The sequence below is a fragment of the Neltuma alba genome, unplaced genomic scaffold, assembly GCF_004799145.2.
Source record: "Neltuma alba isolate B1F8T4 unplaced genomic scaffold, ASM479914v2 tig00001603_pilon, whole genome shotgun sequence".
In the NCBI taxonomy this organism is placed as follows: domain Eukaryota; kingdom Viridiplantae; phylum Streptophyta; class Magnoliopsida; order Fabales; family Fabaceae; genus Neltuma; species Neltuma alba.
Genome location: NW_021632527.1, coordinates 21221 through 36037, shown reverse-complemented (window position 1 = coordinate 36037; position 14817 = coordinate 21221). Strand labels below are relative to the sequence as shown.

The 14817-nt window shown below is 32.5% G+C and overlaps 1 protein-coding gene and 1 pseudogene across 3 annotated transcripts; one reads left to right on the top strand and one right to left on the bottom strand.

The window, feature by feature from the left end:
- Positions 1-2010: 2010 nt before the first annotated feature.
- LOC114759532 (protection of telomeres protein 1b-like) lies at positions 2011-7715 on the top strand. Of its 3 annotated transcripts, none has more exons than XM_028948739.1 (10): positions 2011-2145; positions 2677-2813; positions 4179-4368; positions 4796-4863; positions 5081-5169; positions 6157-6438; positions 6536-6612; positions 6722-6780; positions 6994-7146; positions 7488-7715. In XM_028948739.1, the coding sequence occupies exons 1-10, from the start codon at positions 2022-2024 to the stop codon at positions 7662-7664; spliced, it is 1356 nt and encodes a 451-aa protein (XP_028804572.1). In that variant the 5' UTR covers positions 2011-2021; the 3' UTR covers positions 7665-7715. The 3 variants fall into 3 exon arrangements, with proteins under 3 accessions (XP_028804572.1, XP_028804564.1, XP_028804579.1); XM_028948731.1 differs by having other exon boundaries at positions 7443-7715; XM_028948746.1 differs by lacking the exon at positions 7488-7715 and adding an exon at positions 7292-7368.
- A 4112-nt stretch (positions 7716-11827) lies between these two features.
- On the bottom strand, positions 11828-13498 carry LOC114759525 (probable glutathione S-transferase; annotated as a pseudogene).
- Positions 13499-14817: the final 1319 nt, after the last annotated feature.

Below are 14817 nucleotides of genomic sequence, written 5' to 3'. Positions count from 1 at the left end.
GATCAAAGCCAATTGGGTCGAATTTGCGTGCACAGGTAAGCAACTTCAAAATAATTTTAAAAACAAAAATATTATGATCCTACTTTCTAGGTGCACCGAGTTTTAAAATTTTGGTCAAAGAGAACGTGATATCTCGCACTAATATTTTATTTATTGCTTTTTTAGTAAAAGTAGATAAATTTTTATTACATTCGGTTTTATAATATTTCTTATAATTAGGATTATGGGTGTTCAATTTGTCCCGCCCGGTTCCGATGAGTTCGGGACGGGATAAAAAAAATTTCGGGACAGGACAAATACGGGACGGGACGGGACAATGACCGGAACGAGATGGGACGCAGGATGGGTTTGTCCCATCCCGGGGTATTTTTTTAAAAAAATTATTTATTAATAATTATTATTAGATTATTTAATTTACTTATTAATAATAATAATTATTTTTATAGTGATGTTTAGCTCTTAAATTGTAGTATTATCTCAACAATATCTCTTTCCTCAATAAAATAATTCATAAAACCATTATATAATGTTTCTTTTACTGTATTTTTTTTTACAGTATTGTTTTTACACTTTTTTTTATACTATATAATTGAGCTTTTTACATAATATTTTTTATAATGTTTTTATCTTTAGAAGCCCAATAAAAAATAAGCATTATAACATAAAAAAAATTCATATAAAAAATTATAATTTTTTTTTTAAAAAAGGGGAACAGGACGTCCCATCCCGTCCCGATTCCGTCTTGGTCCCATCGGACTGAATCGGGATAGGACGGGACACGAGACTAAAACCTTTTTCCGTTTCTATTCACTGGAACGGGCCTGTTCTGGTCTTTTCCCTGCGAACATCCCTAATTAGGATAGTAGGTAGTATTACTGAAAACAAAAGTAGATAAATTTATCAGTTTACCAGTCGAGCTCAGAGTGTCAGAGGGTTTGATTTTTTTGGTATTCATGTAGTTTTACTTTTTCTCCCCAACCAGAAACCAGACCTGAAAACTTTTTGTTACAGGCACGTATATCTTTCCCGACGCGAAAATCACAGCAAAGGACACCACATAGCCTTTCAGACAACGGTACGTTGACATGAAAAGATAGAAGAAGAATGAAATCATTAAACAGAGCATGAGGAACGAAGAAGGATAACAAAAACACAAACAAATAACCTTTTTGCCGACATAGTCTGCCCATAATCTAACATGGGCTTTCAACCAGGGGTCAAGTTTATGTTCCCACATTTCATCAATATATGGTATAGCTGCCAGGGATTCTCTTATAAACAGGTATGATGAAGTAAAGGCTTCTGATGCCCCCACCAAGAAGAAAAAGAAAAAAGTGAAGAGCTCTTGTAAGTGCAGTCTGTGCAGAAGGCTACCATTTCTATTTCCTGAGGAACAAGTTAAACAGTTAAACTTCCTCCTGCTGACTCCTCACTTCTCTTCCTATTACTACTCTAGCATGTCGTATCAGATGTGTAGAGTGTAATCTTATAATTTGATTCAAACTGAAATTTTGTACTTGTTTGGTATTTGGTTTCTTCAAATTACGCACATCCTGCCTTTTCAGCTATATTATGTAATGCCCTACTTTCATCATTGTGACGCTTATCAGACCATGAGTCTCTGTTTCGTGTTAAATTTTTTGTTGAAAGTTTGTCTATCCTTTTATTTCCATATTAATCTTAGCATTGAAGACAGTGATATTATGTTTGCACTTCATGTGTTTCTCCATCGCATGCCCTATCGATAATTAATCTTTTTCTGAAAGCGATAATGCTTTCTAATATCATTTGTGCAATCTATCGTCAAGGGTTGTGCTGCGATATATGTTTACAGGAGCTGTCCTCTTCAGCTAGCTTTGTAAAATTTTGTCAAACCTCCATAGAAAAATAAATTGGTATTTATTTCTTCTTATTTTATCCCTTTTCTTACATACTTTTATTTTATTATTTATTCAACGAGGCGCCGGGGCTGCTCCTCCTGTGCACAGTGCGGAGGTGCGCACACAACGAATTAGAGAGAAATGGGAACACCGGACCACTGCAAATATCTTCCCATACGAGATGCTGTGAAATTTATCAATCAAAAAGTGAACATAGCAGGCATTATACTTGATCTTGGCTTCCCAAGGCGTACTAGGGGCACTGGTAAACTTTCTGTTCCAAGAACTTCTGCTTAAAACAGAGCAAGGATTATTCAAATTTCGCCTCTTTTTTTTCCCCCCCCAGTTTCATGTCGTTAGGATTTTTACAGTATTTGGAGGGTGAAGTTTGGTCGGTTATTAACCGGCAATGATGAATCAAAGGCCGGACTTCGGCTGCCACTTATTGACGATTGTGTTTTTTTTTTTTTTTTTAGAAGTGTAAGTTCTCAGCCAGTTTCATGATTATGCTCTGGTTGATGCCAATATATACTAAAAGTCTTTTGTTTCATTGAGTAGTGTTCAACGTGGTGATTGTTTTCGGTTCTCCGAAAACTTTTCCTCCTTACCGTTTTCTTCTGTGTCTTGTTGCATATTTGTGCTTCTCCAAGCTTATGTCTTTTTAGGCCACCTTAGTTTCGCTGAATGTTACTCGAAAAGGCTAGGATTTTGTTTTTGTTCTTGGTTAAGTTTGAAAACAAGAAGTTCTAGGTTATTCCTTCTCTTGCTGGTTGGCTTACTTGAATAATTTCTGCAGATTACTGTTGTACACTAAGAATAATTGATGAATCATATGGGAAACCTGGGATATCGGTTAATATTTTTGCTGAAAGTTCAGAGAGGCTTCCTCGTGTTGTTGCAAGTGGGGATGTAGTTCAGTTTTGTAATGTCTTGGTAAGTGTCTTCTTAGTCCTAGGTTTGATAGTACATTCTATAGAAATATGCTTGCTTTGTTTTTCTGGATTAATGTTGGCCATGGAATATTTTTATGCACTGTTTCCGTGAATTTAGTATTTGTTACATTGTGCCTGCTTTTAAGTGAAGTTTGGCCATGTGCTGGTTTTCTCCGTCGTTTATATAATGAATGCAGCAACATTTGCCATATCACATGCTTTTTTCTCATGTTGGTCATGTTTTGACTGCTTGAAGGAATCTGGGATTTGAGGGAAAGAATTGAAGCTTGGTAATGATGATGAGAGACTTAGAGCATGAAGTTTGACTTTGTGGTGGGAAATATCTGTTATGTCAAGGGAAATTTTTCATTAGATTATATCACGTGAAAGAAATTGGGGTTTTTCTAAATTCTTAGGATTAGTGTTCAAGATTTGCAAGCTTTATGATGCAACTCAGATGCTTATCCCTTGTGATAGGGTCATGGGGAGGGTTTTTATCCTAGTGAAGTCGAGGATGCTTCAGCTTACCCCTGAAAGTAAACAGAAAGGGGGAAGGAATGATAAGAGTGAAAGAAAGCAACTGGCCTGCTTGGTTAAACACCTCAAATAAATTTAATAATCAAAATTTGACAGACTCATTAAATTCTTGTCAGTTCAGTAGGTGTATGTAGATTTCGAAATTGTGAGAACCTTTTGGTGGATAAGCTCAATATCCCAGAGACATACATTTGGGGACTTTTGCATGTATATTGGAGTGAAACTTCTTGAGAATATTGTAGATGATGTTTTAGGTTAGCGTTGAATATAATCTACTTAATTTGTTGACATGCTATATTAAAAATATTTCTTTTCATCACTAGATGCTATTTATTTAATCTTTTATTATGAGGAATGTATATTAACACAAATCTACTTAATCATGCGTTTTCTTATAATTTCAGTTTACAAAAACATGTTCACTGCTTTACAGTATGATTTAATACGGAATTGCAAGATCATACGGGCATCCAATGGGTGGGATGCGAGTTGAAATTAAAGGGGGAAAAAAAAATCAGCATATGAGTTTCCTACCCGTCATTGATCTCGGACTTATATTGATTGAAGGAGGACCATAGATGACTATAATATGCTCAGCTTTATTAATTATTTTTGACTGTATATTACTGAATGCTGATAACTCATTTTTTGAAAAATATTCACCTTATTAATTCAATCCTTTAGTTTCAAATTTCAGTCCTGTTTGATTACAAATGGTTTATTATCTTATATTTAAATTCAGTCCATGTTAATTGCATCATTTTATCAACCCCCCCCCTCCCACACCAAAGTTCTTAAAATTTCTAATATATGCTTTTTAATTCTGCAGATACAAACTCACGGTGATGAAGTAAATGCCATCTTCAATAAAAGGATCTCCTCTTTTGCATTATATAATGGGAAAGACAATGATTATTTTGTCCCTTACCAAGTTTCATCAAAATTTCATCCGAGAGATATGGACAAAGCGCTCATAGACAAGCTCAGAAAGTGGCTGGTCAGTTTTAAGCTTATTGAAGGTAGTCTATGATTGTAACGTTCAATATGTCTTGAAAGCAGCTGATTGATTTTAAGTAGTTTACTCCAAACTATACTTGATATGCATGCACGTACTGTTTAAGGTTCGCAATTCATTCTATCAAGCGTTGTTGTAACATTGTGGTGCAGTACTCCAATGAGAGTAATATAAATTTTATAATACAAAATACCTGTAAATTGCCCGCACACGAGCGCCTGTGCACATATGGTTTTCAAAACCCGATAAACTATGAAATAGCCCTTTAGGTTTGCTCTATCAAGAACTACCTGCTACTTAAAATACATGTGTGACAAGTCATTGATTTGATGATAGCTTTTGGTTTTTTGTTGATTTCATCACCTTACAAGCTATGTTGGTGCTCGTTTTATATGTGTCGATATTTAATAAGGTTTGCATTTGCTCTGTAGATTCCAGTAACTTTCCAATGTTAAGAGAAATCAAGGAAGGAGACTGCTTTGTTGATCTGGCATGCAAGGTAACTTTCGTTTTATGATTTTTGTATCTGATTATGAGAAACCTTTGTATGGTTGAAATATTTAACTACGCACATTTTGGGCTTGCTTTGTGAAGACATGCCAATGTTCTCTTACATCCCTTCTCCTGTCTGTGGTGGTTAAACAAGGCAAACACCTTTATCATTTTCACAATTACATAATTGTAATAATCTACTCCTTCTTGTTTTGCAAATTAAGATACTTCATTGCTGTGAGACTGCAAATCATGAATGGATGGTCTTCATTTGGGATGGCACTGATTTGCCGCCAAACAGTATAAGTGCAAAGTGAGTTAATTTAAATTTAGTTTTATATTATTTTAACCCTGGTCCCATGTCCCATGTCAGTGTGAATTTTGGATAAATCATAAGGAAGTCTATTATTGGTATTTGTTCTTGTTCCAATTGAAAAAAGTTTCTCTTTAATTATGCTGCATTATCTGTCTTTATAAAGGTAAGAAGCTGGATATTGGCATCAACGGGCATCACTTCCAATTATTTATATCTACTTTATGCTTCTGCATGCCAATTTGCTCAACATTGAGATAGCTGACAGGCTGTGGAAAGTGTAGTAGGATACTTGATGTCTGTGTATGTGGGTGTTTATGTGCAAATGTTTGTTGCCTGTATATGAAAGAGTGAATCTTCTTTATCTTCTATCGGAAGCAATCACATTTCTTATCTCAACCTTCAAGAAAGATGATCTCTACCAGCTACGGAGGCACCTCAGTGCTGCTGAGTTACCATGCTTATTGGATGTAGTTCAAATACAGTGATTTGAAGCTACTTTTCCCTATACACAAATATAAAGCAAATGAAATATTTCTTACGAGGGTGCTAATTGGTTCTTTAGTCTTCCATGGTTTAGCACATTGGGAGGTCTGCATTGTAAGGGTCAATGTTTTTTTGGTCTTAGAAGCTTTGCATGATATTGCATCTCAAGTTTGTCCCAAACTAGTTTAATTTTACATTAGGAAACTTATATTGGTTCTTGCAAGGTTGGTGATTGCTAGATATTTATCTATGTAATTTTACATTCGATTTTCTTTCCGTGCACGAGTGATTTTTGACTAACAATTGCTTCTCCACAGACTAGGGATTTTATCTAGGGTGAATTGATGTTGTGCTTGTAGAAACTTCTGCATTTCTTCCATAAAATTTTTTGGCTAGATGTGAAATAACACAATCAGTTTATATTTTAGTGCAGTATATATGAGTTACTGATTGTATTGCACTATTGCCAAGGAAATTTAATGGTGTTTTTATAAATTTCAGCCCGGAAGATGAAATGCACGATCCTCTTCCTTTGCATCTTGAGCCTGAACCTCTTCCAAGAGAGTTATTGTGCAGTTTTCCTACTGTTGGGTCCATCTTGAGGATAACTTACGGCAAAGACATAGAAAAGAACCATCTAAAATTTTTAGATGTTTCTAAGTGGTTCAAAATTGTCAATATGCATCTTGAAGTGCGTGCAGGACTATGGCATGGTGTGTTTATTCCTACTACAAAGCTTAGGTACACACCAAAAGATGATAATCTCATACAAGAACGGGAAAGGTGTTTTTTCAAATCTGTTGACTCTTTAGATGATTGAATATAGTAGATCAGTTGGTTGATGTTTTGATGCATTCTCTTTTGTATTGATTTGAGTCAGATTATATGGGGAGCGAATGTCATTAAACTGTAGAAAAATGCCTTTTTCGAGCTTACCTTGGACTTCATGTATTACAGGTATCACTTGCACATTTAATCATTGTTTATGATTTTTCCTAAATATTATGTTATCATATATTGGATATTTTTCTTACAATTTAAGTTATGATTGTGTTTGCCCCTACAGTGGTTGATCATAATGATGTCCCATTTGCTACCTTAATGGATGTCCTCACCCATTCACAGGTACCATATTGCATTTTCTTCAGTCCTGAATAGTGGTATCATTCAGTTTAAAATGCTTGGGTATTCCTTTTATTTTCTTTCCTTCCGCTTTTTCCTCCTTGATAAAATTATCTTTACTGCCTGTTAATGTTCTTAATTCTTAAAGAATAACTGTCATCTTAGACATTTGCGTTTGTTGATGTTACATTCCCCCACTTCTCTGTGCATGAGTAGGTGACAGCTAAGTTTAAGTGCATTGTTAGAGTAGTAGCAGCAATGCCATGGCCAGCTGAAAAATTCCGTTCTGAGCATGGTATCTATAGGATGCGGCTGACACTAGAGGATCCTACAGCCAGAATACATGCTTATGTGTATGCTGAGGATGGGGTAAGAAATATTTCTTTTGTACCTCTTCATCATGGTAGCTTCTTGGCAACTCCCCTAGTTTCCTAGTTAATTTTACTTGTATTTATTTATTGGCATGAAGGATTTTACTTGCATTCAAATAATCCTTTACTGTCTACCTTTTTAGAGGTTGGTTGTTTGCTGCAATTAGGGAAGACTTTGTTCTTGCCTGAGAATTTGGAATGGAATTTTCCCAAAGACCAAGTCTCATCTGTTACTTTGTCATCCATACTATTTGCCTGATCATTTCTCATTTAGTATCACATAATTGATGACAGGTAACCCTATTTGATGGCTATCCTGATACTTGCATTTTGATGCAGAAGATGAACATGTTATTGGGAGTAATGTCATGTGATGATAGTACAGTAACAAATTGTGTTTTAAGAAACCCACCATGGGTGCAATTGTGTATCAAGTCTTACTACACTTCTAAACATGATGTTTGGGGCAGTAGAAAATATCGAATATTCGACACTAAAATTGTGGGAGGAGTGTGAAATGATGTTAAAACAGCATTTTTCTTTCTTTCTTTCTTTTTCTTTTTTAAAGTAGATTGCACTAATCATGTATGCACTATTTAGGCATTACGATCCTCATTTGACAAGCCAAAAAAAAAAAAAACTATAACAATAGAATACTAGTCTTACATCGCGTAGTCCTGGATCTAAGGGCCTGAAGTGGTACAACGGTGAGCATGCCAATTTTTTAAATGATCCTATTAGCAATATGACGTTTTAAAGCCAATCGCATTTTAATTTTGGAGTTTAAAATGGACCTTTTCGGACATCAATATATATAATTAATAAGAAATTATTTTCTTTGGTTTCATTTATAAGCTTCAAATTTAGGAAGGAGTGTAGTTTATTTTATAAATTTTAATTTTAGATTTTTCTGAACAATTAATGCATTTTTTTTTGTGATATTTTTTCCACACATTCTCTTTTATTTTTTTTCTCATTTATTGTAAGAGTATATTGGAAAAAAAATATTTCTAACATTTATTATTTTAAACTAATTTTAACTAATTGTTCGTCATTCATGAATTAGTTATTTGAAATTTATAATAAGAATTGAATAAAGTATTTTCTTATAAGTTATGGATAATATGACTTATTTTTTATGCTCTCTAATACCTGATACTTGCATCTACTAGATAAATTGATAAATTGATTTTGTTTTTTTTGTTTCGGTAAAATGATAAATTGATTTGATTATTCATAGTTTTTAACTAGATATTTGTTTTGCGCGTGGTACGGAGTTTGGATTTATTATGACTCAATACATTTTATGTTTTATATTATTATATTAATTGATATTAAAAATGAATGTATAATTTTGTTATAAATTAATTTTGTAAATTATATTGTATCAAAGTTAATTTGTATAAATCTTTTAAGTTTCATGAATTTACATGATTCCTTTTCATTTTCAATACATATATATATAATGTAATTTTTTCTATATTTCACATTTTATAAAACTTTCTGGTATATGTTCCCAAAATAAAAATTTAAAAATTTGACTAAAGATTGAAAAAAAAGACAATAATAATATATTATTTCGTTTTTTTAACGTCTTAATATTTAAACGACGCGCTAGTTCCTAAATAATTTAATGATGCCCTCCCGAAGGCATCGTTTTTTCAAACATGAATTCAACTGTAATTACAAATTTCACCTTCCCATAATGTCATGGCTTCCGTCGGAAATCCTAGTATTATGAAGAGGAAAAGGAGAAATTTGCTTCCATTTCACCTTTGACGGGCTGATTTACAACTTTCTTTTTCACCTCCTGGTCTCATCTCGGTTTAATCATTTCATTGCATCAACATGCTACAGTGTAGTTTTGATTTAAAAAAAAAATTAATATAATTTTTTGTTTTTCAAATTTGTTTTCATTTTAATTTTGTCCTTTAAGTTTTAAATCATATGTTTTGATCTCTATAATTTAATAAAAACCCGTATCATTTTGTCTCTTGAAAGACCAAAACCCGTTATTTAAAATTTGAGGGATCAAAACCAAAATAAGTACAAATTTGAGAGACTAAAATCTATAGCTTGAAATTTCAGGAATAAAACCAAAATAAGTACAAATTTAAAAAACTAATAATAGTATTAATTCAAAAAAAGAGGTAGCATAATTTAACAATTGAACAATATGTAATGACAAGTTTCAGTATATAAAATGGTAGCCAGTTTTTGTTGCTCATTCATTAGAACTTTTTAGTAATTATCTTTCTTCTCTGTGACCTCACAGTAATTTGCCCTGGTTCTTTAATTTTATGTTCACTAAGTTATTCTTTAATATTTTGAGTAAATTATAATTATAATTTAAAAATTATAGTAGATTTATTTACTTAATTAATTCTTTATCATTGAAGCGAATCTTTAAACTGTGAATGAAATTATCGCATCACGTTAAGATTTAGTTCTTAACTTAATTAATTGCATTTGTTCTGGTCAGAGTAAAAAAGTTGTAGGAAAAATTTGTTTGGAAAAAAAAAAAGAGAAATAGTTTCACATATTTAACATGGCACTTGTAACTCGTAAGTTTTAAAATAAAGAAAAATGTGTCGGTCAAATTCTTTGTATCAATTATGTTAAGTTTTTCAATTACATATAGACAGACATGCGTCTTTTTTTAAATTTTATGTGACTTTATAATTAAATTCTATTAAATGTTAACATTTCAAAAATATAACATATAGTCATGTATAATTAAAGAATTTGATATAATGAATCCAAAAAATTTAATATAAGTATTGCACTAAAGTAAAAATAAAAGATACTGGCTTTTGTGTTTCCATGGTATTAAAATCCAACTGAATTAACCGATCTAGTCTAATCAAGCATTTTATATGGATTTATCAGTTTTTTTTTTTTATTATCAAGTTTGAAATGATATCATTTTGAGTTAAAAAAAAATAGCAGTGCAATCATATTTGTTTGTTAGCACCTCTGTAAGATTATGTGTGGTTTTTTTTCAGATTTTAAAAAAATCAGCATACATATGTTATAATTAACTAATTCAACTAATTTTTTTAATCTTTTTAAATTAATTATTTAACTTTTATATTATGGAATGGAAGTGGTACATACAATAACTGAAAAATAACACGATTTTTAAATCACATTTTATCTTGCCCTTTCTAAATTCCAACTGAAATAACCACACAATCCCCACTAAATTATCAAATCACAGAAGTCATAGCGGAGAAATCGATTATTTCAAAGAAAAAACTTAATTACTCATTAATCAATTCAATATGCATTATCGAAGATTAGGGATTGCTAAGGCAAAAGACACGAAAACAAGCAAGTTGCAATTTGAGGTGCCACAAGATGAAAAATACTCCTATATACTACTTCATGTCCTTAATATAAGACCTAGTTGACTAATTTGAAAAGATTAAGAAAATTAGTTAAATTAATTATTTGTGATAAATATGTATTGTCTCTCTTAGAAGTTAAGTTGGTTATTTATAATAAATAGATATTATCTTAGTTAGAACTACTATTTGATAAAACATTTAACATACACAACTACTACAATTTTGAAAAAAAAAAAGATAAATATGACAGGCAAAATAAATTTAAGTCTTATACTCCCTCCGTCTGTTATTATAAAATCTAATTTTTTGAATGGATTTATCCCTTTTTATAAGATCCCCTTTGGGTTTGTCTAAACATTTAATGCAGTATTACCTATTTTACTCCTAATTTAATATATTTAATACATTCTCTTTTTTCATTTATCTCATCATTACTCTCTCACATTTATCTATTTATATATAGGGGTATATTTGAAAAAAAACTGTATTTACTACATATTAATTGCTTTTAACTAATTTTAATTGTTTTCTTAAACCGTGTAATTTAGTTAAAAAGATTTTATAATAAGACATGAAGTAGTATTTAGAATCAAACTAAAAATCAAAATAGCTCTTACATTAAAAAGCATTTCCCTGTGATCCCATTTTCTTTCTTTATCTTGCATTCTTTGTTTAGTTTTGTCCTTTGTTCACGACACCATCATGCTTTGCCATGTGTCTTGTTGACCATAGTTAATACTAGTTCTGATTCTTTAGTTAAGTAATTTAAATAGATTAAGAGAATGAAATTAGTTATTAATACTAAATACGTATTGTCTTTTTTAAAATACTTTTACGAATAATATGTATTAATTAGAATTAAAAAACTATCTTAAAAAAATAAATAAATATAAAAAACAGAATTAATTAAAATTTTATATTTAAAACCAAATTAAAAATGAATTCAGAGTAGTAATATTGGTAAGAGAACCTGAAAACATGACTAGATAGGTCGGCCAGTGAGACGATGGGGGATAAGCTTCATCGTCGAGAGGGAAACAGTCCGGATCACCAGCTAAGGCCCCTAAATGACCGCTCAGTGATAAAGGAGGTAGGGGTGCAGAGACAGCCGAGAGGTTTGCCTAGAAGCAGCCACTATTACCCCTTGTCACGATTCGTTGAGAAAGGGTACCCTGAAACTTGCGTCGATAAGGAATACGGGTTTTTTTTTTTCTTCTTCTTTTTTGGCCAGAAGGGAATACAGGTTCAGGCACAGGCGCACGGCACAGGTCAAAGCCCTCATAATGTGTAACCAAGTGGCTCAAAAAGAGCCGCACTTCTCAGACAAAATTTGTCACAAAAATTGCACTTCGAATTTTATAGTCGAGCAGTCGAGCTAAGTCTTCTTACACATGCAGGGAAAGGTATTGCAATATAAAAATGACTGACAACACATAAGGGGGGTAACGGAGACCAAGTACCAATTCAACGGCTACAAACACCCCACTAACAGAACAGGCGGCATGACCCACCAAAGTGCAATATTATTATAAAACTACTATTCAGAACGTGAAGCCGATCATTTGTCTCCTATGAATCTACTCAATTCCAAACCTCTTTCTCATCTGAAGCACAAACTCATAGACCTTGCGCTGATCAGGAAGAGACTTGGACACACTCTCTTTCTGCATGCATCTTTTGGCCCAAGCAATGAATTTGGGGCACTCAGCCTCTATCTTGAAGTTACCAAATGTCTCATAGGCTTCAAACCAACTGAAGAATGGAACAAGTGCTACATCCACGTATCCAAGATTGTCCCCTCCAAAGTAGGGCTTGTCTCCCAACTGTTCCTCCAACAACTTCAGGTACTCCACGAACTCCTTCTTTGCAGCTTCTTGTTCTTCTCCTTTGGTAGTCCATACTCTCCTTCCCACGTCATATATCTGTTTCAAGTTGAGAACTTAGTCATGAAATGATAGACGAAGGAAAATCAAACAGCAACAATGCCCTATTTTCTCTTAAAGAAACAATACTATGACGGGGAAAGAATCAGTCGCTCACAGGTTAGTATGCTTTCTCGCCAAAATTGAAAACAAAAAGCATCAATATATGTATAGCAAAGATGACGTCTAAGAACAACTCAAAACTTGATAGAAACATGAAATTATACTGAACCAGAAACATTTTGATATTGAAATAAAATAATAATTATCCGAATATGTTTTCCTTCTTGCCCTGTAAAATAATGCAGAGGAGTATAAAAACAGGACTTTCAAAATGAGAAATCAGCCCCATAAGTTGGTGAGACTCAGCAAGTATGACTTCCCATTTGCATTCAGACAAAGGAGAAATCGACACGATTTGCAGAATCTTTTGGGGAAAAGAAGATAAAAACAATAAAAGGAGCTCCACTATTATATATTATCCACATTTTATTCACTATCCACTCAGCCATGCAAAAATCCCCAATTTCATTTCTAATATTCCATCAAAATCGTCCGGATCAAAGCTAATGAGCAAACAAGAAGTAATCCAGTGGAGACGTTCCATCAATTGATCAAACAATGCGAAGAAATAACAGCAATCTAAAAAGTTAAATTGAAGAATCTGAAAAGAATTGAAGCGCAGAAAAGAACCTTCTTGTCAACGAAGTCGGCCCAGAATCGAGCTTGGGCTCTGTGATAAGGATCGGATGGGAGAAGAGGGGACTTGGTGTTCCAGACCTCATCAATGTACTGCACAGCAATAAGAGACTCACAACGGGTTTGCCATTGTGAATGAGAACAGGGATCTTCTTGTGAATCGGGTTCATTTGAAGAAGTAGAGGGCTCTTGTTCCTCAGGTCCTCATCTTTATACTCATACTGGATGCCTTTCTCAGCAAGTGCAATTCTGACCCTCATCCCAAAGGGACTTGGCCAGAAATCCAACAGAGTCACCTCATGTGCCATTGCTGCAGGATAAAACAATAACCAAATGCTAAAGAAGAAATAGCGATTGAGAGAAATGCAGAGGTGAGGAAGAAGGACTTGGATACCTCAATTTATAGGCTCGGAACGGTCTGGAAGCGACAATGGGGATCCCAACGAATGCGCGAGGCGGTGACGGAATTCTAGGTCAATAAAGCATTAAAAAATTATATATTAATAATAATAATAATAATAATAATAATAATAATAATAATAATAATGTTTTGTCCTATTTAGTTTTAAATAATTAATTCATAAATAACAAAAAATTAGGAAAAAACTAATAAATATGTTAGAAATATTATACGTTTACTTTTAAATATACTCTAATAGCAAATAAGAAAACATCCAGAAGGATGCGATATGATAGATTAGAGCAAATAAGAGGAAATAAATCATTAAGGGCAAAATTTTAAAAAATGTTAAAGAAAAAAATTCAATTAAAGCTTATAAAATAGATGACATTCTTATCTAAATTTAAAATTTATAAATAAAACAAGGAGTAATAATTAAAAATTATAATTGTTTATGAATTAATACAATTTTTCAGTTGCGAGGCAAATTTATTTATCAATGAAACTATGAAAGTGTTATACTCCTCTGGTTCACACTTCTAATATATTTCATACAAATAAAAAAAAACTTTAAATTTTATTAAATTTCATTTAAAATTCAATAACTTTTCAATTTTATTCTTATTCAATATATAATATATTTTACATAAGCAAAGTAAACACAATAATAAATAAAAAGTAAAATTATATATCTATATAAAAATTTTTCTCAATATCTTATAAAAGAATAAAAAAATATTTTATCTCTCGTAATTGTCATTTAATAATAATAAAGAGATGCGCCTTGGGGAACACCTAACTACAAAGAGAGGATACTTCCTCTTTTATTACCCAAAAAAAATTAAAAAAAAAATCCTTCCCCAAATATATCTTGACGCGTTCTACGAAGTTCCATGGTCCGCACCTCTTTGGATAATATGCGCCTTTATGTCATGGCTTCCGTCAGCATATTCTCTATTTTTCTTTCCTCGCTTTTCTCTTAAAACTCACATTATAACGTGCTTCGTAGAAGATGGTTCAGGGTTTGATAACTTTTAGTAAACGAGAGAAATTTTTTTATATATTTATTTTATAAATCGTAAAAAATTTCTGAAATCATGATTTTTGTTAATATTAGATGCATTTAAAGGCATTATAATTAACAAGGGTGTTCAAGAAAATATCATAATTGGATGCCAGAGTTTTAATTTGGAAGGTGAGGTCTTTGTACAAAGGGCCAATTAAGATGTGTTTGTGTCGCCACTGCCTCGAACAAAATATGAGTATCAAATTTTCAAAGCTACTTGGTACTTTTATAA